Source organism: Nicotiana tabacum, chromosome 13 (assembly GCF_000715075.1).
Source record: "Nicotiana tabacum cultivar K326 chromosome 13, ASM71507v2, whole genome shotgun sequence".
Classification (NCBI taxonomy): Eukaryota; Viridiplantae; Streptophyta; class Magnoliopsida; order Solanales; family Solanaceae; genus Nicotiana; species Nicotiana tabacum.
This window is the reverse complement of record NC_134092.1, coordinates 129,643,868-129,671,127: the sequence shown is the minus strand read 5'-3', so window position 1 is coordinate 129,671,127 and position 27,260 is coordinate 129,643,868. Positions and strand designations below refer to the sequence as shown.

At 35.0% G+C, this 27,260-nt stretch overlaps 1 protein-coding gene across 1 annotated transcript; it reads left to right on the top strand.

Moving 5' to 3' along the window:
• The first annotated feature begins 15,729 nt into the window (after positions 1-15,729).
• LOC107768188 (uncharacterized) lies at positions 15,730-16,257 on the top strand. The gene has a single exon (XM_016587293.1). It carries the CDS (start codon positions 15,730-15,732, stop codon positions 16,255-16,257), a length of 528 nt encoding a protein of 175 aa, XP_016442779.1.
• Positions 16,258-27,260: the final 11,003 nt, after the last annotated feature.

Here is a 27,260-nt window from a genome sequence, read left to right as displayed (position 1 = left end):
TATATACACACACACACACACACACACACACAAACACACTTCACTGTAATACTTTAACTATATATATAGCTTGTTATAGTATATGTTAGTGTGTATATATATAGCTTGTTAAAGTTTGACCATGTTTGACCTATTAATTTAACTCGTTTACTTAATACTAATAGCTTCTTTCGTTTATTTAACTCGTTTACTTAATACTAATATATATATATATATATATGTCAAAGATGTTTAGTATTAATTCTTTTATTTTTCATTCATTCATCACTAATAATGCATGGCATAGCTAGATTAATCGATATAGGTCGAGACGTTTTGTTTTTACTATTAGTCGATATAGGTCAAACGTTTTGTTTTTAATATTCATCGATGCATCTAAGTAAGTTATAAGTCGATGAATCAATTTACAAATAGCATGTTATATATAGTATATGTTAGTGTATTCATTATTTGTATTACAAAAGTCTCTAAGACTAGGTAAGCCTATCAATGCGGAATAATAATAAATATCTGAAATAAATAAACTACAATTCAAACAATTTCAACTCCCAAAACCCGGTAGAAATAAGTCACAAGCTTCTAAGAATTTATTCTTAATGTCTCTATATGTCAAGGTCTAGATAAAATATAAGGAAGCAACATAAAATGATAGAAGGAGACTCCGGAGTCTGCGGACGCTGGCAGATATACCTCGAAGTCTCCGTGCGCAGGTAACTCAATGACGTCTAGGCTGGTAAAATGTACCTGGATCTGCACAAAAAGATGTGCAGAAGCGTAGTATGAGTACACCACAGCGGTACCCAGTAAGTACCAAGCCTAACCTCGGTAGAGTAGTGACGAGGTCAGGTGAGACCCTACTGAAATATAATAATGTCATGGTAAAATATTTATCAATGTAGTAAAATAAAATGACATCGAAAATGAATCAAATAGTATGTCATATTTAATGACACCAAATAATTGCAAATAATATCTCGTGGAAATCAAAACAGAATTTCCTTCAACTTTATAAAAATCACAATAATAATCAAAGGCAACTACGGCCATAAATCAATATCAACAAGGGCACTCCCGAGGTACCGCCTCGTAGTCCCAAATCATAAATAAATTCACAATATCTCATTTTCTTATATCACCGCGGGAGACTTCATAATTTATTTAAAGAAAACATTTTTTCCCGAAATAGCATCCCGCGTTTTAGCCACCCTTATCACACCGCATGACTTCTAGTAGTTCCTCTACTAGCCACGCGTATCAAGCCACCCTTATCTCACCGCATGCGTTTCAACACCCAGACCTTATACCACCGCATGCGTATCAATATCACAATATATCACAATTTGCACCTCAAGTGCTCAAATAATTTAACTTGCCAAAATAATTCAACAACAATATTTTTTCACAATAAAGAGCTCACGGCTCATGCCAAAATAAATCATCAATAATAGTTTTCCACAATAAAGAGCTCACAGCTCATGTCAAAATAATTCATCAATAATATTCTTCCACAATAAAGAGCTCACGGCTCATGTCAAAATAATTCATCAATAATATTCTTCCACAATAAAGAGCTCACGACTCCCTCACAATGAGTATAAAAATATTCAGGAGTAAATAATATAGGAAAATAATATTTCAAAATCTTTACTACGTTGCTTCAATATCAAGTTTAAAAATGTCAAATACTTCATATTAATAATATTTAATTTAAATAAAATCAACCTTCAAATAATGCACAGAATAAAAGAAACCAAGTTTCAACTAAACAGGTAAAACAATTAGTAAGAAAAGATCAAACAAATTTGAAGTATATATCTCACATCAATGATGAAGAATATAACAAGATAAAAATAATTTAATAAATGCGCAACAATGATCTACACAATTTAAAAATATAATCTTTCGCAAATTAACCCGTATACACACTCGTCACCTCGTGCACATGACTTTCAACACATTTCAATAATCACATCAATACCAATCCTAGGGAAAATTTCCCCCACACAAGGTTAGACAAGTCACTTACCTCGACTTGCTCCAATTTAACCAAGTATTATGCTTTTTTCTCGAATTTCCGACTCCGATCGACTCGTATCTAGTCATAATTAATTAGATACAGTCAACAAAAAATATAGTAATCACTTTCATAAGAAAATATTACATTTTTATTAAAATCCGAAATTAGCTCAAAATTTGCCCGTGGGGTCCACATCTCGAAATCCGGCGAAACTTATAAAATCCGATAACACATTCAATTACGAGTCCACCCATACCAATTTTACCAAAATCCGATAACAACTCGACCTCCAAATCTTAAATTTTCATTTTTGGAAGATTTTGCAAAAATCTTGATTTTTCTTCCATAAATTCACGGATTCATGATGTAAATGAGTATGGAATCATGAAATATAATCAATATAGGATAAGGAACACTTACCCCAATGTTTTCCCGTGAAAATCGCCCAAAAATCGCCTAAGAACCGTGCTCCAAAAATCCAAAACGAAATGAATGAAATGAGCATTTTTGGTCCTTAAGTTTCTGCCAATCCGTCACTAAAAGTCCATTTTTCGTTACTAAAAGTCTACCAGAAATAGCTCTACCAGTCTTACTTCAATTGATCATAACTTTATGTACAAATGTCCAAATGATAAATGGTTTAACTTTCTGGAAACTAGAATCCACCGACTACAATTTTTATGTTTTGTAATTATTCCGATTCCTTGTGCATTGCGAGATATAAGCTCCCAAAGTCGGCTGTATGCATCAGAATTTCTGGCGAAATTTCTGGCGAAACTACTCTACCAGCCTTCATTCAATCCGTCATAACTTTCTGTACAAATGTCCAAATAATGCATAGTTTAACTTTCTGGAACCTATAATCATGCGACTACAACTTTCATGTTTTGCATATTTTCTGATTCCTTATAAATTGCGAGATATAAGCTTCCAAAGTTGGCTCCACGCACGGAATTTCTGCAACAGAAATTTCCAGCACTCTTTGTCCGAAATCCATTCCGTTTACCTTCCGAAATCCACCCGAGACCCTCGGGACCTTAACCAATTATTCCAACATGTCCCAAAATACCATACGAACTTAGTCGAGCCTTCAAACTACATCAAACAACATCAAAACGACGAATCGCACCTCAAATCAAAATCAATGAATTTTGAACTTTTAAATTCTATATCTTGTGTCGAAACACATCAAATCAATTCGGAATGACTTCAAATTTTGCACACAAGTCATAAATGACATAACTGAGTTATAAAAATTTTCAGAATCGGATTTCGACCCCGATATCAAAAAGTCAACCCCTCAGTCAAACTTCCCAAAAATTCAACTTTCGGCATTTCAAGCCTAATTCTACTACGGACTTCCAAATAAAATTTCGATCACGCTCCTAAGTCCAAAATCACCATACGGAACTGTTGGAATTATCAAAATTCTATTCCAGGATCGTTTGCACATAATTTGACATCCGATCACTATTTAAACTTAAACTTTTAATTTTTCATCAAAATTCCATATCTCGGGCTAGGGACCTCGGAATTTGATTCCGGGCATACGCCTAAGTCCCAAATCACGATACAGACCTACCAAAATTGTCAAAACACTGATCCGGGTCTGTTTGCTAAAAATGATGACCAAAGTCAACTCAATTGAGTTTTAAAGCTCTAATTCACATTTTAATTCATTTTTCACCTGAAAACTTTTCGAAAAATTTTTACGGACTGAACACTCAAGTCGAGTAATGGTAAATAGTGCTTAGATCACATAATTAATCATTAAATTTAAAGATGACATTTTGGGTCATCACATTCTCCACCTCTAAAACAAACGTTCGTCCTCGAACGGAGTTAGAAAAAGTACCTAAGTTGGTGAATAAGTGTGGATAACATATGCGCATATCATGCTCGGTCTCCCAAGTCGCCTCCTCGACCGGATGACCCCTCCACAGAACCTTCCCGGAAGCAATGTTCTTTGACCTCAGCTTTCGAACATACCTATCCAAAATAGCCATTGGTTCCTCAACATAAGATAGATTCTTGTCCAACTGAACCGAATTGAAGTCTAGCACATGAGACGGATCCTCGTGATATTTTCAAAGTATAGAAACATGGAATACCGGATGACCGGTAAAGAGACTAGGTGGTAGTGTAAGTTTGTAAGCCACCTCTCCAACTCTCTCAAGAATCTCAAAAGGCCCAATATACCTAGGGCTCAAATTGTCCTTCTTCCCAAACCTTATCACACCCTTCATAGACGAAACCCGGAGCAATACCCGCTCACCAACCATGAATGCAACATCATGAACCTTCCGATTCGCATAACTTTTCTGTCTAGATTGGGCTGTACGAAGTCAATCCTGAATCAACTTAACCTTTTCCAAGGCATCCTGAACCAAGTCTGTACCCAAAAGTCTAGCCTCGCCTGGTTCGAACCAACCCACTGGAGACCGGCATCGCCTACCATACAAGGCCTCATACGGAGCCATCTGGATGCTTCACTGGTAACTGTTGTTGTAAGCAAAGTCCGCAAGTGGTAAGAACTGATCCCAAGCACCCCCAAAATCTATCACACACGCACGAAGCATATCCTCCAGTATCTGAATAGTGCGTTCGTACTGCCCGTCCATCTGAGGGTGAAATGCTGTACTCAACTCTACCCGGGTACCCAACTCATGCTGTACTGCCCTCCAAAACCGTGAGGTAAACTGTGTACCCCGGTCAGAGATGATAGATACTGGTACACCGTGAAGTCTGACAATCTCGCGAATATATACCTGAGCCAGCTGCTCTGAAGAGTAAGTAGTAATCACAGGAATGAAATGAGCTGATTTGGTCAGCCTATCCACAATCACCCAAACTGCGTCCAACTTCCGCTGAGTCCGTGGGAGCCCAACAACGAAATCCATAGTGATCCTCTCCCATTTCCATTCTGGAATCACTAACTTCTGAAGGAATCCACTAGGTCGTTGATGCTCATATCTCACTTGTTGATAATTTAGACACCGAGCTACATACTCCACTATGTCTTTCTTCATCTTCCTCCATCAATAATATTGCCTCAAGTCCTGCTACATCTTCGTAGCACCCGGATGTATGGAGTACCGCGAATTATCAGCCTCCTAGAGAATCAATTCACGAAAACCATCTACATTAGGCACACATAGCCCACCCTGCATCTGTAATACATCTTCATCTCCAATAGTGACTTCCTTGGTATCGCCGTGCTGAACTGTGTAATTAAGGACAAGCAGATGGGGGTCATCATACTGACGTTCCCTGATACAATCATAAAGTGAAGACTGAAAAACCACGCAAGCCAAAATCCGACTCGGCTCGGAAACATCCAATCTAACAAACTGGTTGGCCAAGGCCTGAACATCCATGGCTAAAGGCCTCTCTACTACCGGTAAATATGTTAAGCTACCCAAACTCTCCGCCTTACGACTCAAGGCATCGGCCACCACATTGGCCTTCCCCGGATGATAGAGAATGGTGATATCATAATCCTTAAGCAACTATGACCATCTCCGCTGCCGCAAATTAAGATTCTTCTGTTTAAACAGATGTTGTAGACTCCGGTGATCGGTGTAGATTTCACAATGGACACCATACAAATAATGCCGCCAAATTTTTAAGGCATGAACAATAGCTGCTAACTCCAGGTCATGTACAGGATAATTCTTTTCATGCACCTTTAACTGTCTGGACGCGTAAGCAATCACCCTACCATTTCGCATCAACACTGTGCCAAGACCAATACATGACGCGTCACAATACACAGTATAAGATGCTGTACCTATAGGTAATAGCAATACTGGGGCTGTAGTCAAAGCTGTCTTGAGCTTTTGGAAGCTTTCCTCACATTCCTCGGTCCATCTGAATGAAGCACCCTTCTGGGTCAATCTGGTCTTAATAGTTGTTCATAATCAATTACCGAATCATCAATTAACTTCATGTTAACGAAAATCTCATTTCAAACTTTCACAATACTGATAACGAGACACGAGGCATGAAGACCTCAAACTTATTTACCCAAATTAACGAGTCACATTTAACGCCACCTAGGCGGGCACCTACCTCGTAGGTTAAAAATTAATAATTACCACACGAATTTGACAACTATGCACAGAGAATTTCATATAAGAATTTTCAAATAAGCCTAACAGGCATGACTCCCTATTAGTACTATAGTACAAATTTAATTTCACAAGGGAGAACTTAAACACAAGAATTTTCCTCACAAGGATCTCGTCCTTTTATAACTTCCACCGCAGCTCGTAGCCCGGTTTAAACATATCAATTTATATAAAAATGTGAGGATCTCGTCCTCAGTTCTGAATCACAAGTAATATGCACATCGTGCCAATTGCAAATTTCTATTTTCTCCTTTTAAATAATTTCGGTTACACCAAATCACAACACATAATGAACCCCACACCGGTAGGGCATATAATTCATAATTTGCAATTAATTATTCGGAATTTACATCAAAATTTACCGAAATGAGTAACAAAAAGCCACATTTAGCCTCACAGCTCTTATTAGTGACCAACACGAAATGATAGGCGTAGTTATCTCCATAAAATCTCCCAACAGGGGTAAACACATAAGTAAATTATAGAATTATGAAGCTCACTCATAATTGGAGCACAATAGGAAGACTCATTTCGATATTGAGAACTGAATCAACTTAAGGAAACTACTCCTTTATATTAAATCGAGGTCGTACCTGTAACGACACCATCTGATGTAGCGACCTCCGCCATACCGTAAAATAAATATATCAACGGCCGGGTCTCCACCTCTAGGATGCCTTTTACCCGTATGTCCTCCACCCTTAACTGGTCGTGTGGGTGGTGTAGTAACTGCAATAGGGCACGTAGCCTGAGTGCTTTGATGAAATATGCCTCTCCTAAGTTTGAAATAATTTTCTCATGATGTGCCTAGTATCACCGTATTCATAACAACCCTTTTGCGGGTTAGGCTGCTCATATTGAGTCTGTGCAGATAACTGGAATAACCATTGTAGGAACTCATGTTGGTGGTGCATTAAAAGAACTTACTGGAGCACCCCGAGTAATCCGATGTGCGGACTCGGCTGGCCGACTGCCCGAGCCCCCTCCATAATGATTTATACTTGCAGAGTAGAATCCACCGAATCCCCCAGAACCTTGAGACGTCTTGGTCTCCTTAGTTTCCCTTCTTTTTTTTTTCTTTTTTTTTTTCACTTCACCCCGAACACATTCTAATATCTTGGCAATTTGTACAACTAACAGAAATGAAGTATCAGCTTGTAGCTCCCGAGTCGTACAAAATTTTATGATCATAATTGAGTTCTTTAATGAGTCTATGGACTCGCCCTCCGGGTGTAGGAAGCAAAGTAGGAGTATGACGGGCTAACTTATTGAACTTGATGGCATATTTTGAAATCGTCAATAGTGACATGACGCAACCGTTCAAACCCTATGCGCCACGTATTACGGAGAGTCCAGAAAACAAACTCTTTCAAAAGCGTTTCTGAGAACTGAGCCAAGTGGGCGGTGTTGCATTGGCTAGTCTGCCCTCTTCATAGGCTTGTACGAACACTGGTGGAGAATTATTTCTCCCAATGCAAATTTCTTCTTTTGTTATACTGACTCTACAGTGTTGAGCTGACCCATTTCTTAACATACTCTTTGATTCTTCTTTGGGGTAACCCTTACCCCTATTTATACACAACGATCACAAAAGTAGAGCTCCATACAGACAAATCTTGGCACGAACTACATAGTCCAGAATCTCGTCAACAACTATACTTACTCCGAAGCACTCCAAAATCCGCAACAGTCACGTCCACACTGAGTAGACCTTCTATAAATTTAGAGTTCTTTCTATAATGGTATTGAAGTATAGGATTATTAAGGAGGCGGACATGCCGCAAGTCCCAACCTTATCCTCTACAAAATCTCAGGTCTTAAACATGTGTAAATTTTAGGGAACCTTTCAGTACCACATATATATATTTCAGGCCAAAACTGATATAATACATGACCCGCAATCCACCCATTGGTAGTGGACTCCCCCTACTCAGCACGAAGTCATAGGTCACAACGTCCAATGATCCTCAATAATAACCTTTACAGCTTGTATAAATCAACCAGACGCCAACATCCGTTACACCCCCACATAATTCACTAGGTGATCTCTCAATACGTCCGCATCTTCAGTCGGAACCACACGTTGAGGCAATGTTTGAGCATCTCTGGCTCCCTCATAGTCCATATACGACATTACAACCGTCGACGCACAACTGATACCGAGTGCGCAATGTCATACACGAGTGGATACAAAGGAATATAAGATATATGTTTCAAGCTAAATCAATGCCGCACGATAAGGAGTCAAAGAAGTGAATATTTCTAGGTAAGCCTATTAATGAGGAATAATAATAAATATCTGAAATAAATAAACTACAATTCAAACAATTTCAACTCCCAAAACTCGGTAGAAATAAGTCACTAGCTTCTAAGAATTTATTCTTAATGTCTATATATGTCAAGGTCTAGATAAAATATAAGGAAGCAACATAAAATGATAGAAGGGGACTCCGGAGTCTGCGGACGCTGGCAGATATACCTCGAAGTCTCCGTGCGCAGGTAACTCAATGACGTCTAGGCTGGTAAAATGTACCTGGATCTGCACAAAAAGATGTGCAGAAACGTAGTATGAGTACACCACAGCGGTACCCAGTAAGTGCCAAGCCTAACCTCGGTAGAGTAGTGACGAGGTCAGGTGAGGCCCTACTGAAATATAATAATGTCATGGTAAAATATTTATCAATGTAGTAAAATAAAATGACATCAAAAATGAATCAAATAGTATGTCACATTTAATGACACCAAATAATTGCAAATAATATCTCGTGGAAATCAAAACAGAATTTCCTTCAACTTTATAAAAATCACAATAATAATCAAAGGCAACTACGGCCATAAATCAATATCAACAAGGGCACTCCCGAGGTACCGCCTCGTAGTCCCAAATCATAAATAAATTCACAATATCTCATTTTCTTATATCACCGCGAGAGCCTTCACAATTTATTTAAAGAAAATATTTTTTTCCGAAATAGCATCCCGCGTTTTAGCCACCCTTATCACACCGCATGACTTCTAGTAGTTCCCCTACTAGCCACGCGTATCAAGCCACCCTTATCTCACCGCATGCGTTTCAATACCCAGACCTTATACCACCGCATGCGTATCAATATCACAATATATCACAATTTGCACCTCAAGTGCTCAAATAATTTAACTTGCCAAAATAATTCAACAACAATATTTTTCCACAATAAAGAGCTCACGGCTCATGCCAAAATAAATCATCAATAATAGTTTTCCACAATAAAGAGCTCACAGCTCATGTCAAAATAATTCATCAATAATATTCTTCCACAATAAAGAGCTCACGGCTCATGTCAAAATAATTCATCAATAATATTCTTCCACAATAAAGAGCTCACGACTCCCTCACAATGAGTATAAAAATATTTAGGAGTAAATAATATAGAAAAATAATATTTCAAAATTTTTACTACGTTGCTTCAATATCAAGTTTAAAAATGTCAAATACTTCATATTAATAATATTTAATTTAAATAAAATCAACCTTCAAATAATGCACAGAATAAAAGAAACCAAGTTTCAACTAAACAGGTAAAATAATTAGTAAGAAAAGATCAAACAAATTTGAAGTATATATCTCACATCAATGATGAAGAATATAACAAGATAAAAATAATTTAATAAATGCGCAATAATGATCTACACAATTTAAAAATATAATCTTTCGCAAATTAACCCGTGTACACACTCGTCACCTCGTGCACATGAATTTCAACACATTTCAATAATCACATCAATAACAATCCTAGGGAAAATTTCCCCCACACAAGGTTAAACAAGTCACTTACCTCGACTTGCTCCAATTTAACCAAGTATTATGCTTTTTTCTCGAATTTCCGACTCCGATCGACTCATATCTAGTCATAATTAATTAGATACAGTCAACAAAAATTTTAGTAATCGCTTTCATAAGAAAATATTACATTTTTATTAAAATCCGATAACAACTCGACCTCCAAATCTTAAATTTTCGTTTTTGGAAGATTTTGCAAAAATCTTGATTTTTCTTCCATAGATTCACGGATTCATGATGTAAATGAGTATGGAATCATGAAATATAATCAATATAGGATAAGAAACACTTACCCCAATGTTTTTCCGTGAAAATCGCCCAAAAATCGCCCAAGAACCGTGCTCCAAAAATCCAAAACGAAATGAATGAAATGAGCATTTTTTGGTCCTTAAGTTTCTGCCAATCCATCACTAAAAGTCAATTTTTCGTCACTAAAAGTCTACCAGAAACAGCTCTACCAGTCTTACTTCAATTGATCATAACTTTATGTACAAATGTCCAAATGATAAATGGTTTAACTTTCTGGAAACTAGAATCCACCGACTACAACTTTTATGTTTTGTAATTATTCCGATTCCTTGTATACTGTGAGATATAAGCTCCCAAAGTCGGCTGCATGCATCAGAATTTCTGGCGAAACTGCTCTACCAGCCTTCATTCAATCCGTCATAACTTTCTGTACAAATGTCCAAATAATGCATAGTTTAACTTTCTGGAACCTATAATCATACGACTACAACTTTCATGTTTTGCACATTTTCTGATTCCTTATGAATTGCGAGATATAAGCTTCCAAAGTTGGCTCCACGCACGGAATTTCTGCAACAGAAATTTCCAGCACTCTTTGTCCGAAATCCATTCCGTTTACCTTCCGAAATCCACCCGAGACCCTCGGGACCTTAACCAATTATTCCAACATATCCCAAAATACCATACGAACTTAGTCGAGCCTTCAAACTATATCAAACAACATCAAAACGACGAATCGCACCTCAAATCAAAATCAATGAACTTTGAACTTTTAAATTCTATATCTTGTGTCGAAACACATCAAATCAATTCGGAATGACTTCAAATTTTGCACACAAGTCATAAATGACATAACTGAGTTATAAAAATTTTCAGAATCGGATTTCGACCCCGATATCAAAAAGTCAACCCCTCGGTCAAACTTCCCAAAAATTTAACTTTCGGCATTTCAAGCCTAATTCTACTACGGACTTCCAAATAAAATTTCGATCACGCTCCTAAGTCCAAAATTACCATACGGAGCTGTTGGAATCATCAAAATTCTATTCCAGGATCGTTTGCACATAATTTGACATCCGATCACTATTTAAACTTAAACTTTTAATTTTTCATCAAAATTCCATATCTCGGGCTAGGGACCTCGGAATTTGATTCCGGGCATACGCCTAAGTCCCAAATCACGATACAGACCTACCAAAATTATCAAAACACTGATCCGGGTCTGTTTGCTAAAAATGTTGACCAAAGTCAACTCAATTGAGTTTTAAAGCTCTAATTCACATTTTAATTCATTTTTCACCTGAAAACTTTTCGAAAATTTTTTACGGACTGCACACTCAAGTCGAGTAATGGTAAATAGTGCTTAGATTATAAATCGATGAATCAATTTACAAATAGCATGTTATATATAGTATATGTTAGTGTATTCATTATTTGTATTACAAAAGTGTTAACGAATTACATTTATATTATTTAGATAGTAAATATAAAAGTAATTCGAAAGTTTGACCAATGTTGACGTAATAACCGACCAACTTTGGTCGGTTATTTTGCAGAAAATAACAATTACCGACCAAAGTTGGTCGGTAAATGCTTCCCCTACATTAACCGACCAACGTTGGTCGGTAATTTTAAATATAAATTCTTAAATATTATAAAATATTTTAAATAATAAAATAATTATTAAAATTTAAAAAATTGGATCCAGATTACCGACCAACGTTGGTCGGTAATCCAAAATTTTCTTGTTTGACCAGCTGGGTCAATTCGTTGACTAATTTACCGACCAACGTTGGTCGGTATTTAGTTTTAAAAAAATGTAAATTTTTTTTTTCTCAGTTTACGTCCAACCTGGACGGTTTTTGGTCGCTTTTTTTGACCGACCAACGTTGGTCGGAAATATCACCATAATATACAGTACAAATTTAATTTCATTTAAAGCACCATATAAATAGATGCGGAACTAGAATTTAAAGTATATGAGTTTTGAACTTGTCACTGAATCTATAGCACGTCTTAGTTACTGCTATTTGTATTTATATATATTTAATGAATTTTCTAATACAAATACAAAGTCTAAGTAAAATCTACTGACTTTGTCCGGACCCGTAAATAATACTTTGCCTCCGCCCCTCCCTATAAATCTCTTGGATGTGCAAAGAAAGATTGCATCACACTTTCAACTAATCTTCAAATAAGTACTAATACTATTTTTTTTTACTAATATCCAATTTGTTTATTACCCCTGAGCTCAAAAGGGAGGTCATCAATTGAAATAACTTAACAATTAGATTTATTGTACAAAATCATAACCAATCCAAAAACATAGTTTTTGTCATCAGCTTTAATCATGTAATTGTAGCTTTCATATGGATATATACTATAGTGATAGCAGCAGCTCCAAGTTTGGTGTCCCACCTTGAAATTGGACTACCAAATTCAACTAAGGAACTTGTATTAGCTGAGGATGTCATGCCACTAAAAGTGTGTAATAGTTGAAATTTAAGGGACCCCTTAAAAAGAAGCAAATGTTGCCTAAGCAGTTGATCAGTCAAAGGGATATCAAACCAATCTACTTTCTCTTGAATATTTTTTATTTAAGAATTTGACACATGAAACACTAAGAAAATGTAGTACAATAACAACGATAACTCAATTCTAAACAGGTCGACTATATAAATCATTTCTTACCATATGGTGTTAAATGCTGTACTCTATTCAGTTTTTTTTTATATAAAAAAAAATTAGTTCGTTCAATCACAAAAATTCTTATTTAAAAAAGGCATAAGGAAAATCATGCAAGTCTTTTTATGGGTTCATACATCAAAATAGCATCGCACAACAGCAATAACAATATATCCATTACCTAGTATATTTTCACATACGAGATCTGGGCAGGGTAGTGTGCAGTGGCAGATACAGGATTTCTGCTAAGGTTGTTCAAAAAAGGAAAAAAATAAAAAATTAAAACAAAAAGTGACTAATGGGAATTGAACCAACAACCTAACAAAATTTTTGAACTCTCTTGACTAATGACATATGTTTTTGGGTTGTGTCAAGGGAATTCAAACTGAATTTTACGTTATATGTACAGTATAATTTTTCGGTGAAGGAGCTTCGGGTGAACCCCTTTCCGCCCTCTAAATCCGTCATGTTAGTATGTACACAAACCTTACCCTTATTTTATGCAGGCAGGGGGCGAGCAGAGTCACAACCATAAAGTTGAAATGAAATATCAATAAAAGAAATCTTCTTTTTTCTTAATTTTTTTAATGCTTTTGACTTTAAAGGACTTATAGTTTGTGGGGAAGAATTCAGTTAAACGCACTTCCCTAACTGAAGTGACATTGGTGAGGTTGGTGGAGTTGGGGTATTTGATAAAATAGCAGATTTGCAAGTTTAGTTCACCAACTAAACGATAAAATCTATTTTCAGCCAATAGGTCTTGGTTTGCGCCTTGAGATTAGTTTAGATTTTCTGCTTACGGTACATAACTAATTCATTAACAACAGTAACCCGACCGTTGTACATACACAGAATTAAAGTTATATACACTTACAAGGTAAAAAATATTAAACTATCAAAGCAATTTAATCGATTATTACTCTATTTAGAAAGTATGATATATATGTTGAGGGTCTATCGAAAAACAGTCTCTCTGTCTTAGAGTAAAGTCTGCATACACACTATCATTCCCAGACCTCACCTGTAAGATTACATTGAATTTGTTTTTGTTGTTGTTATTAGAAAGTATGATATATGATGCTTGACATGAAAAATTATCTTTTATTATAAATCAATTTAACTGATAGAAAATTCTACCCTCTCAATACATATAATATAAAGTTAATTAGATATGTTGTTGGGCAAAACATGGCCTAAATTCTTTTTATTTTTGTTTTTCGATTTTCTAGGAGGGGATTAATAAACTATGGCCTCCATCCATTTCTTTATGCAGAAAGCAATATGGCGAAAAAATGGTCATGTGGTTAACCAAGTCAAACTTTAACAATAACCTAGAATAGTTGCCGCACTCAACTGAACCATTTGAGTTAAGAATTATCTACAATATTCATCAAATAGTTTAATATAAAGATCAATTACTGCAAGTAACTATTAATAAATATGTTGTTTATACCAAAAGAAATAACAAAACTTAGATTATTGAATTTTCCTGCATCCAATTTCATACACTATAGCATGTTTAGCCAATTTCTGGAAAGTTGTATTTTTTTTATTTTTTTGAAAAAATGGTTTCTTTAGATTCTAGAGTTTCAAAATAAGCAAATTTAGGAAGCTTGGCTGCAAAGCATTCGACGTGTGGGAGAACAAGATTGAACTTAACAAGATATACCATACATATATACAAGATATATGCATAATTTTGCGACGAATAAATGTGAAAATGATGGTTTACTTATATATAGTTCAAAAATCAAACAATTAATGGGGTGGCTGAGGTCGGGGAGAAGCAGTGTGACTTTAGTATTACATTAATAGCGTAAAAATATTTTACAATATTAATGCAATTTTACTGATTATAGCATATCATTGATTTATTTATCAGGTAATATGTCAGGTTTAGTAGGCAGAACTATCTATTGTTATAAGTCAAATTTTATAATCTTATAATATAAGAAGATTTTTACTACTAGTGCATGTGAAAATTTGAAAGACAAGCCAAATGATTAGGGTCTCAATCGATGACTCAATATAAGAAGTTAAAACAAATTAAATAACGAACAAGAGAGTGTTCATAATTAGCGGACATAATTGAACATCAACTTCACATTTTCCAAAATTCTTATGGGCAAACATCCTTTTCATCTACCAAGCTAAGAAAATAAAAATTCTTTGGAACTGCTATAGATATCACTAATTTTCAGTTTAAAAAAGTCTTTTCTCAAAATGTCAATCCAAGATCTCAAAAATTCTTAGAAAAATATTTATTTTTAGATTGGAAGTCGAATAACAAGAGAATAGTCAGCATACATCTTATAGTCGAATAAAGCGAAAATATTTATAATTGGACTAGTTCGTTCGTACATATGGGAGAGGATGGTGGAGAAGAGAGTGAGGACAGGTGTATCTATATCTGAGAATCAGTTCGGATTTATGCGGGGATGATCAATCACAGAAGTCATTCACCTTGTGAGATGATTGGTGGAGCAATATAGGGAGAGGAAAAAGGACTTACACATGGTGTTCATTGACCTTGAGAAGGTTTATGATAAAGTCCCGAGGGAGGTGCTATGGAGGTGTTTGGAGGTTAGTGGAGTCCCGGTAGCGTATATTAGGGTGATTAAGGACATGTATAAAGGCGCTAAGACTTGGGTGAGGACTACGGGAGGAGACTAGGAACATTTTCCAGTGGAGATGGGGTTACATCAGGGATCAGCCCTTAGCCCGTTTTTATTTACACTAGTGTTGGATGTCTTGACACGTCACATATAAGGGAGGGTGCCATGGTGTATGTTATTTGCTGATGACATAGAACTGATTGACGAGACGCGATGGGTGTTAACGCTATGTGGGAAGTTTGGAGAAAGACGCTGGAATCCAAAGATTTCAAGTTGAGTAGGTTAAAAATTAAATACTTGGAGTACAAGTTCAGTGAGGAGAGACATGAAGAGGAAGTAGAAGTTAAGATTGATACTCAAGTCATTCCCATAAGAGATAGTTTCAAGTATCTTGGGTCTATAATCCAAAGCAACGGAAAAATTGACGAGGATGTTACTCACCGCATTGGAGCGGGTTGGATTAGATGGAGGCCAGCTTCGAGGGTTTTATGTGATAAGAATGCACCGCCTAGACTTAAGGGCAAATTTTACAGGGTGGTGGTTAGACCAGCTATGTTGTATGGAGCTGAGTGTTGGCCCATCAAGAAGTCTCATGTCCAAAAGATGAGCGTAGCAGAAATGAGGACGTTGAGATGGATGTGTGGTCATACCAGGAAAGACAAGATCATGAATGAAGTTATTAAGGACAAGGTGGGAGTGGCACCCGTGGAAGCCAAGTTACGGGAATCGAGGCTGCGATAGTTTGGGCATGTGAAGAAGAGAGATATAGATGCCCCGGTTAGGAGGTGTGAGAGGTTTACCATGGCGGGCTTGAGGAAGGGCAGGGGTAGGCCTAAGAAGTATTGGGGAGAGGTGATTAGGCAGGACATGTCGGTGTTTCACCTAACCGAGGACATGACTAGCGATAGGAAGGCGTAGAGGTCGATGATTAAGGTGGTGGGTTGACAAGTAGTTGCGAGTTTTTCATAGGTTCACCAGTAGAATTAGTAATATTCTTGATGTGGGTTGAAAGTTACTTCCCTATAGTTTTTTATTGTATCTGGTACTTTGCAACCACTTCCTTTGTTTTTGTAAATTGCTAGTGGAATTGTTGCTCTCTGATTGTTACTATTTGATATTACTTTTTCTTTTCTTTTACTGGATATTGTTGCTCCATGATGACTACTATTTGATGTTACTTTTTCTCCTCTTTGCTTATCGCCTTTCTCCCCTCTTCTCTCCTCTTCTTCTCCCCTATTCTTCCTTTCCACCTTTTCTTGAGCCGAAGGTTTATCGGAAACAGCATCTCTACCTCTCCAGGTAGGGGTAATGTCTGCGTACTTACTATCCTCCCCAAACCTCACTCGTTAAATTATACTGGGTATGTTGTTGTTGTTGCTGCTGTTGTTCGTTCGTGCATCAGAAAAGTTAACATACGCCTCATTTGAGTTATTATTGTACGGTATATATTTTCACAAAACTCAAAAATTTAAATATTGGGAATTTCTAATTTAGACCTCTTTTGAGAAAGGGCCTCATCACACACGGGGACACCAGTTAATCCAGCTAGATACTAGTTTATCCGGCGGATATACGAGTATTTAATACGAAGAAAAGACTCGTATAAAAGGTCGGAATGAAAACTTTCACCTTAATTCAGATGAATTGATGCATATCTATTTGAACAGGAGTGGACAATGAGAAGACGTAAATGAGCAAATGATGCAAAATTAATTTAATGTAATGTCTCTTCATTGACTTGCTTTTTAAAGAAATTTTAATTTCCTCTCAGGTGATACTAACATCTTAAATTTTATGTTGGAATGAATTTATGTTATATAAAATGAAGCGGGGGGAATACAATTCATTTAGAGTTACTTTCAATAATTATATGGTAATTATCTAATTTGTTGGATACATAAAACAATTCACTAGTTTTGCTTTCACGATTCACACACATTTCTAATTATTGTTGTGTCGTCTTTATTTTATTTTTATTCTTTTTTGTAGATTTTCCAAGTAAATAAAGGGTTGACTCTGGTTTCTAAAGGAAGCAAAAGATAAAGAACCAGCTAAGCATGCGGGTATTATGCGCCATTATCATCGGTTAATGCACATGTTTTAAATTTGATTTATCAAAGTGAAACAAAATCATGATTTTGAATTCTAAAACACTCAATTTGTTTTTCACTTTAATTAATGCTTCAATGTTTTCCAATAAATGCCTCGTTTTCATACGTTATGCTAAAAAATAATCCTTTGCTTCGGCTTAATGCCTAAATTCCATTTTCGAGTGTTAAATTTGCCGGGAATACTTACTAAATATACTCTCATCGGCCTTATTCTTTGTTAATGGTAGGGGTGTACAAAGAAAATCGATAATCCGAGCCAAATCGAGAAAAAACATTCGATTGTGGTTTGGTGTTTGAAAAAAAATCCGACCATAATTGGTTTGGTTTGGTTTGGTTTAACTAAAAAAAGTCAAACCGAAACCAAATCAACTCGACATTACATTTATACAATTTAAAAAATTTATGCATATAATTATATATTGTAATATAATTTATAAATATTTCATAAACTTGTTCACAGTTTTATCTTTAAAAGTATTATTTAAAGTTTGGACTTAACATTCTTGAATGGTCCAATAAATTTTATGGCCCATAAAGGTAGTAAGTCAAATAAAGTTCAATTCAATACATCTCTAGGAATGACAATAGTGTTGTATATCTATTCTTTAGTTTTGTATTGATTTATAATGAAAATGTATAACCTAGTTTATCTTCTTTTTTTTTTTTATACGTAGTTGTGTAATTAATAGTACTTATTAGTTGTACTTATTTTAGCACGACATATATAGTATTTTTAGATTATGTTAATTTTTATTATGGTGTATTAATTAGTAATATTTTTATTTGTGCGATTTCATTATCTATGTTATTGAATATTTTAATACAATGTTATGACTCATCTCATATTATTATTTTATTTTCTTGAAAAATACATTATATAGTTGCATCCTACTAGTACTAAACTAAATATTTGGAGCACAAGTTACATGTTTTCTGCTATTAAGACTTTACCGGAAAAAAACCGAAAAATTCGAGATTGAAAAACTCAACTTTATTGGTTTGGTTTATTTTATAAATTTAAAAATCCGACACCATTAGTTTGATAATTAAAAAATTCGAACCAACCCGTCCTATGTACACCCCTAGTCAATTGTCATATTTGCCAAAAAAATGATTGTTCCAAAATGTTTTTCGTTTGAGAAAACAGCTTTTTTTTTTTTACCCTTAGTATTAATAGAGTGAGCATTTATTGAAGGAAAACATTAATAGCCCATTTGGCCAAGCTTCTTAAGAAGTCAAAAGTATTTTTTTTTTCTTTCTCAAAAGTACTTTTTTTCCTAACTTGAGGTGTTTGACCAAGTTGTTTTGGGGAAAAAAATTATTTTTGAGAAGAAGCAGAAGCGCAGTTTTTGAGAAGCAGAAAAAAGTAGCTTATTCCCAAAGGCAAAAGTAGTTTTGACTTTTCTTCTTACCAAAAATACCCTGAATAAAATATAGTATATACCAAAATAACCGTTAAACATAATACTTAGGATATTAATGTATAAATATTTCTTATTATTTTTAGGATAGCTTTCTAATATATAGTGACTTCAGGGGTGAATGTTTTTATATTTGTTGAATGAGTTTTAATATATTTAACTTATATTAAAAGAATTAAGTACTTTTAAATTTTATTTTCATATTTTACTTAAATAAAATAAAAAAAATAATTATTGCATGTAATAATAAATTTTTAAGATTATTTATTTACTTATAATATTAACTATTAAGTAAATCTATTCATGTCCTTATTCAGAATTTGATAATTAAAAATACTTTCTAAAAAGCTTGTCCAAACACAAATTATTGTTCAAACGTGCTTTTCAGAGTAATTAGTCAAACATAAACTGTTTCTCTCCAAAAATACTTTTTTCGAAATCACTTTTTAAAAAAGTACTTCTCAAAATAAGTTGATTTCTTAAGATTGGCCATACAGGATATAACGTGGTGAAAGAACAAACAGTAAATAGGGATTAAAATCATCCAATAACTTTATTAATGTTTTTAATGTGACAAGTAAATAGGACTAGAGGGAGGATAAGACAAAATATATCCAATTTGTTTTTCTTTTTGCGAGACACATCAGTAAAATGTGAATTTTTTTCTTTCTTTTAAATGGTCTTCCCTCTTAAAGACTAAATGGGCATATTAGTGCCACATTTTTATTTCTATACTTGCACGGGGAATTGGGTTGCTGCATTTCCACATCAAAAAGGGATTTTCTTTCCACAAAATCTAGATGATAGTTACTTTTGTTTTCTTTTGACTTAAACCAAACAGTGTAGGAATAGGAATAGTTGAACGGAAAGACACTTACGGATAAGTAAAACTAGTATTTTATACAAATTTATTACTGTCTTATCTTTTGTTTAATTACTAATTTTAAAAAAAGTTATCCCATAACTAAAAATAAAATTGCGATAACTTATAACTACATAATTAACTTCATGATAAGTTATCCGAGGATAAAACGGTAAATTTACAATCGCATGATTAATACTGTCACGACCTAAAATCCAACTAGTCGTGATGTCACTTAACCCAATCCGCTAGGTAAGCCAGTTAACAACAAATCAGTTCAAATGATATTTATTAAGAGAAGAAATGATAATACAACTCAAATGTTATATAAGAATTCTTAAGGACCGGTAGTACAAATCATGAGCTTATAAGATTTAGAGTTTACAAAGCTAGTATGAAATAAATACATCATCTGTCCAAATGTACATAAACAGATTTTCATAAGTCTAGGACTACCATGAACAAGAGGCGCATGTAACTGGAACACAGGTACGTCTTCAATGCTAGCTTCCGTCATACACAACAATATCAGCGTCCAAAATCTGCATGCAAGGTGCAGAAGTGTAATATGAGAGTACAACCGACCTCATGTACTCAATAAGTAACAAATCTAACCTTAGGTTGAAAATAGTAACGAGTTAGGACAAATGTCACAGTCCAACTCCAATAACCAACAATAATTCATAACAATAAAATAAAGATGGTACAAGAAATAACTCAATAAATAAATGCTCACCTTGTATACAATTCCGGAAAATAAATATTTTCTTTTCAAGTATAATAGTAAAACTCAAATCTTTTGCCGAAATCACCGAAAGTATGAGTAAGTGTGAAATCTCTGATTTTTCTCAAAACTTTAGCGACGAATAAGAATTTCCATTATGAGATGGCATGAGAAAAAATACTTCTCTACGCCTACGTATCAAGTATACATGTCTAATGCAATGCAGGACAGTGATGACCTCATATACTTACACTCTCAGAGTACTTAATTTCACTATCTCACATTTCTACTCATCACGCTCAATATTCGGCACACTCAGTCACTCGGCACTGTACAGGGCAGATCTAACCCAAATATAAATGATAACTCGTGCAAAGTCACTCAGTACTATATATGGCCAATCCAACCTAGAGAAGATCCATCCCAAATATATATAAATATATATAGGCCAAATACATAGACAACCCCTTAAACATGGCTCCAGTTTCTATTTTGACACTTATTCTTTGCCTAGCACCTATTGAACACTTTATGTTATTTAAAACTATGCCTATTGAACACATTAGGTGACATGGAACAGTACGTGTTTCTCACTTTACATTAGGCGCGTAAAAATGACTTAAAGATACTTGATGTCTTATAAGTTTGATAAAAGTAAGTGGGCCCCTCTTGCTTCTCTAACTTGGGCACCTCGAGATTGTTCTTCCAATCCCCAGCATTTTCTTTGAGCGATGGATAGTTCAGATCCCCTAGGCAACTCCCCAAACTAGCTGTAACTCATAAATAGTGATATTCTAATGGGGTTATAACTAATGGTGCATAGGAAATTCACCCAATCCTTCATGTTCGATATCATATAAACTAGATTCAGATGAAGTGCTTTGTTCGGATCCACGTGCCAGACTCACGAGAACAGACTAAATTCTTTCCCTTCGCAAGATCTGTAAAAGGTTTATCGGAGTTATCAACGTTGTAAGCTGTTGTCACGAGGGACGATTTGATATCGCAGATATAATGTCAGATTCCACTCTTCTTTGGTTAATTTCCAAATCGGTTGGCACAAATGGATCCAGTCCATCCGACTCCAATAACTTCGTGTTTAAGGATCTCCGACATCACAATTATGTTTTTGAGACAGACATATACAAAGCTGTCAGAAAACTCTAAAAGGCAATTTGTTTGGTTGCAGAAAACTTGCCGGGATTTTTTTGATCGGAAACAATGGGGTTGTCGGGATTTTTTTTTATCGATTAATATTTGTCATTTGGATCTTTTTCCAGCCAGCACTTTCTTTTCTGATCTAGATTAATTTATTTAGTAAAAAAAGCGAAGAAAATAACAGATGTGAGATCAGGGGTTGAAAAAGGGTTCAGTAAGTTCCGGCGAAGCAACATGGAGTTCAGCAAGCTAAATTTCATAATAGATAAGTAGAAAGGAAAAAAAAAAGAGAAGAAAAAATGAATAAGGTTGTGGTTTAGAGAGCCACGTGTCTTCCCATAATTTGTTCCCTTGTCCATGTCATAGGCGATTAACAACACACTCCTTGAAATGTTTAGAGATGCTGAGAATGTGTTTAATAGATACAGTTTTGAGTAACATGAAGTGTTCAGTAGGTACCAGGCAAAGAATAAGTGTCAAAATAGAAATTGGAGCCAAATTTAAGGGGCCGTCTATATATTTGGCCATATATATATATCTATATGATAACTGACATGCAGTCACTTGGTACTGTATATGGTCAATCTAACTTAGGGAAGATCCATCTCCCAATATAAAAATGCCCCTACCGTTATTTTTTTGGCTCAACATTACCCTTATTACTAACAGAAAATATTGGGGGGAGGGAGAAATATTTAATTAATATCCACGTGTCACTGTTCCATTGGCCTAACTTAAACTTCAAATATAATATAACTAAACTCACCCTTAACCCATCTGAATATTGACCCGCTCCGATTTTTAAACTCTCTCTCTCTCTTTCTCTCTCTCTCTCGCCTTGTTGCTACTTGGGCGGAATTCACCGGCGGATCCGCCGGAAATAGCAACGTACACAGTAGTAGCCTATCTCATTTGCAAATTATGAGTAGAAAATCCTTTTTTTACTAGACTTAACATAATAATCTAATCGAGAAAATTGAATCCATGATAACAATCAAAATAAGAAAATAAATACTGAAGAAATTATCTCAAAAATATTGTTAACTATTATTAGTACATCATATGAACCCAATATGTATGAAATGTGACAATTGCACAATACACGTTACATGGAATAGAAAAGCTTGCATATTAATTGAATAAATAGTGAAATAAATAAAAAATAGAAATACACATCACATGAAAATTTTTAAAAATTAAAAAATAAATCCTCAAATTTTCACGGAGGAATGATAAAAAATAGTGAAGAACCCCCTCCCCCCCCCCCCAACAAATTTTAAATAAAGAAAATTATATAATAAAGAATACACATTGCATAAACAAAAGAATCTAAACTTTTTGCATTAAGAAAAATATGACAATTCCTTCCATATTCCATAAAAATAATTCTAATAGAGAACTCATTTTTGAGTTTGCCTCATGAATAATAGTAGGCATACACTCGTAAGTAAATGCTCAATTAAATGAAATAACAAAGAAAGGGAGAGAGTTATGTTTTAAAATTAGGGCGGGTCAATATCTGGGCGGGTTACGAGTTGGGATTTATGTTAGACTAATGGGACGATGACATGTGGATATTAATTAATTTTTCCTTTTTTTTAATGAATTTTTTTGTTAGTAATAAGGGTAATGTTGAGCCAAAAAAATAACGGTATGGGCATTTTTATTCAAATAGGATGACGTAGGGCAAATTTGTACCAATTTCAATACTTCAGGGGCAGTTCTGACCCTTTTCCGTATAAATAATTAGGCAAGATCCATCCCTCAATAATATCAATTGTGCTCACTATAGGAGTGCACACTCCGGAGGGGCTCCTTTAGCCCAAGCGCTATAATAAGCCACATCGAGGCATAAATTAATAAAAATATGTTGCGGTGTGCAGCCAAATCCCATAAATAACACTCACAATCAGACCCTCGACCTCACTCAGTAATCACTCTCACCAGTTTCTCGGGCTCACAATGTCATTAAACTAGCCCAAAATGGTGATATGATGTATCAATAAATAGCAATAGAGACTCAGATATGACATGCAATGAATGAACATGGCTGAGTACGAAATTATAATTTAAACATATAATTCGACAACAGAAATGACCTCAATGAGTCCCAATAATACCAGCATTTGCCTAAACATAATTTCTAACGTGAGTCACAATTCAATTTCTCTAACATATGAAAAATACAAGTCAATTGGCTACACAGCTCTACGGAATCGATGGAGTCTCAATTTTTACGGTGCACGCCTACACGCCCGTCATCTAGCATGTGCGCCACCTCCAAACAAATCACATAACACTTATAATCAGGGTTCATACCCTCAGCTCCCAGTTTAGAAGTGTTACTTACCTCGAACAAGCCAAATCCAATACCGACCAAGCTTAGCGATGCTCCAAAAATGTCATCCCGCGCTTGTGCTTACCTTGAACACTAAGCCGCTTTTGCGACAAACGTTTCGCATATGCGGAGAGGCACTGGAGAATTGTCCTCGCACCTAATGAAAAACATCCGCTCCTACGACATCGCATGTGCGACACAAGGACCCGCATCTACGCCAATTCCCACTCCTGCACTCAAAAATTTCGCATCTGCGCGCACGCAGGTGTGCTACAAAAAACCGCTTCTGCGGTCTTCCTCGCCCAACTCTCACCTCGCTTCTGCGATGGACCCGCATCTGCAAAGTCTCTTCCGCGGCCAAGACTCCGGAGATGCGGCTACACCAATACCAGCAACTCTTCAACAAGGCAACAAGAGGAAAAATGATCTGAATCACGTCTGTAACTCACCCGAGCCACTCGGGACCCCGACCAAATATACCACACAAGTCCCATAACATAATATGCACCTACTCGAGGCCTCAAATCACACATTACAACATTATAACGACGAACCGCACCTCAATTTGAACTTGAATGAAGTTTGAACTTTAACTTCCAAAACTCGCGTCGAAACATATCAAATCAACTCGGAATGAACCCAACTTTTGCACACAAGTCCCAAATGACATAACGAAACTATTCGAATTCCCAGAACCATAATCTGAAAACCGATATCATCAAAGTCAACTTTCGGTCAAACTTATGAACTCTCCAACTCTAGAATTATCCAAATGCAAATCCGGTATCATCCGGACCTAACGGAACCATCAAAACTCCGCTACGGGTCAAATTCATAAAAGTCAAACTTAATCAACTCTTTCACTTAAAGTTTCAAACATGAAATTCATTCTTCCGAATCACTTCCGGATCACCTAAAAAACCAAGACCGATGATTCACACAAGTCATAATACATTATACGAAACTACTCAAGACTTCAAATAGCATGAAGGAACGCCAACGCTCAAAACGACCGGTCGGGTCGTTACAAATACATTATACCAAACACTCAATAAGAAATAATACTGAAATAACTAATTTCAGCTAAATTAATCCTAGTATAACAAAATCACCATAACTAATCAACAAAAACTTAAAAACGTGAGTGTTCGAAGCAAAATTATACATACAAAAGTTGACGTGGTTACGTTTTGTTTTCGAGAATCCAAACAAGTGTATGTTCAAGATTAGGGTCTTAATTACCAAATAAGTACGCAGTCAAGAACATACAATTAGTTATGACTGTATTTTGTATATCATTGAGTCAATTCCATTAATGAGTAACGTTTAAATAAACTCCATATATGTTTAAGTTATATATATTGACGATGTAAAGATTTTTTGCACTATTAAAATATTTAAATTACACGTAATTACCTAATAATTGACATGATCGTGTAAATAATTTACGGTCATTCTACTTGCAAGCCACAGCAAGTCCAATGATAATGGTTAACCATTATGTAACTATTAACTTAATTAACACTCCTCCTCCCTTCACTTTGAGATTGTCTATGTGAAAAATGATTTATGCATAGTTGCTTTAAATCTTAGCTTGGAAGAGTTTGTTAATTAATACTTCACAATAAGATTGGTTTTATCATTAATGTGGCACAACTACCAGAATGAATTCGAAATCATTCTCCTTATATTGGATCTGTTTATAACATGAATTATTCTTCTTCTTTTTTTCTCCTTTTTACAGATAGTCTATTTAACTTTAAATTGCTTCTATATGTATGTCTGTATATAGAAGAGTCACATTTTTACCGAAAGAATTCAATATATAAAGAAATAAATACATAAAAAAATTAAGAAAATTTAACATTTACTATATATATGCATTTAAAATAACTTTAATCTTGCATATACAATGTAATTTTTTAAAGAAAAGTTCCCTTTGACTCCGCCCATGTATCTATATTATGTATAAACACCCTTGTTTCATGTTTAAATTGCTGAATTGTTATGTAGTTAAATTAGAAGCGTATCACATGTAGTTTCATATGAATGTGCATGGTCTTAATTAATCCTACGAGCTAAATACAATGTACACGAGATTTACAGTTCTAGAAATTCCATTAAGGAACGAAAACTTTTTATCTTAATTAATCTCGTTCATGTACCAATAATTTGTTTAATTTTATTACTAGAAAATTAGCAATTCATTGGAAATGTTCACAAGGAGACAAGATCTCTTTGATATCCCTATGATGTTGTCCCAAAATACCTGTGAAGATCCAAAAGTAAGATTACTACTACCGAAGATGTTGACTTATTTTGACAGGTCTCGAGATTTGTTTTCAAACTTATAAGACTTAATTTAAAAATTGGTCTAAATTTACCTATTCAAACAATATAAAATTTGTTACACTATCAATATAATTTAATTTGTTATATTTAATAATTTGTTTATTTTAAGTAATTAGATCGAATTTGTTATAAATATTTTAGTATGAGTGACCTATTGAGAATTTAAATTTCATGTGTGCGAATTCTAAATTCTACCACAACTCCTTTGATTTACCGTGTTTCGAAAGTCGACACCAACAATTTATACTTATTTGGTGAACTTTTTAATACACATAACCTAAATTAAACTACTAGATTCAGATGACATACACTGCACATCCACGCATGGGCGGAGTTAGAGTGTCGGAAACAGGTTCGGCTGAATCCATTAACTTTAGTTCGAAGTCTGTATTTGCCTTAAAAATATTATTATATATATATAAAAATTATTAATTTAGAAGTCAGTAGCATAAAGCGATTAGGATACCAAATCCATAAACTTGAAATACTAGTTCCGCCCCTACCTCCACCTTTGTTTAAGCAACTTAACCTCTGTTGATATAAATATGATTATATAGTCCACAAACACAGCTTTTAAAAATTTAACAAAGAATAATATACGTACTCCACCATTTAAAAAACAATTCTACTTAAAATACCCTTCAAACTCTCTAAAATTTACATCAAGTTAGTTGGGTTCGTTATTTGATTTTTTCCCCGACAGTACACATAGCGTTAGTTGCGCCAAAAATCAAGAATGTCCAACTCTAACGGCTGAGATTTCATCAACCAATAAATA

What these genes read in the sequence shown, in the direction of transcription:
- LOC107768188 (XM_016587293.1), top strand. Translation starts at nt 15,730, where the DNA reads ATGGGTGTTAACGCTATGTGGGAAGTTTGGAGAAAGACGCTGGAATCC.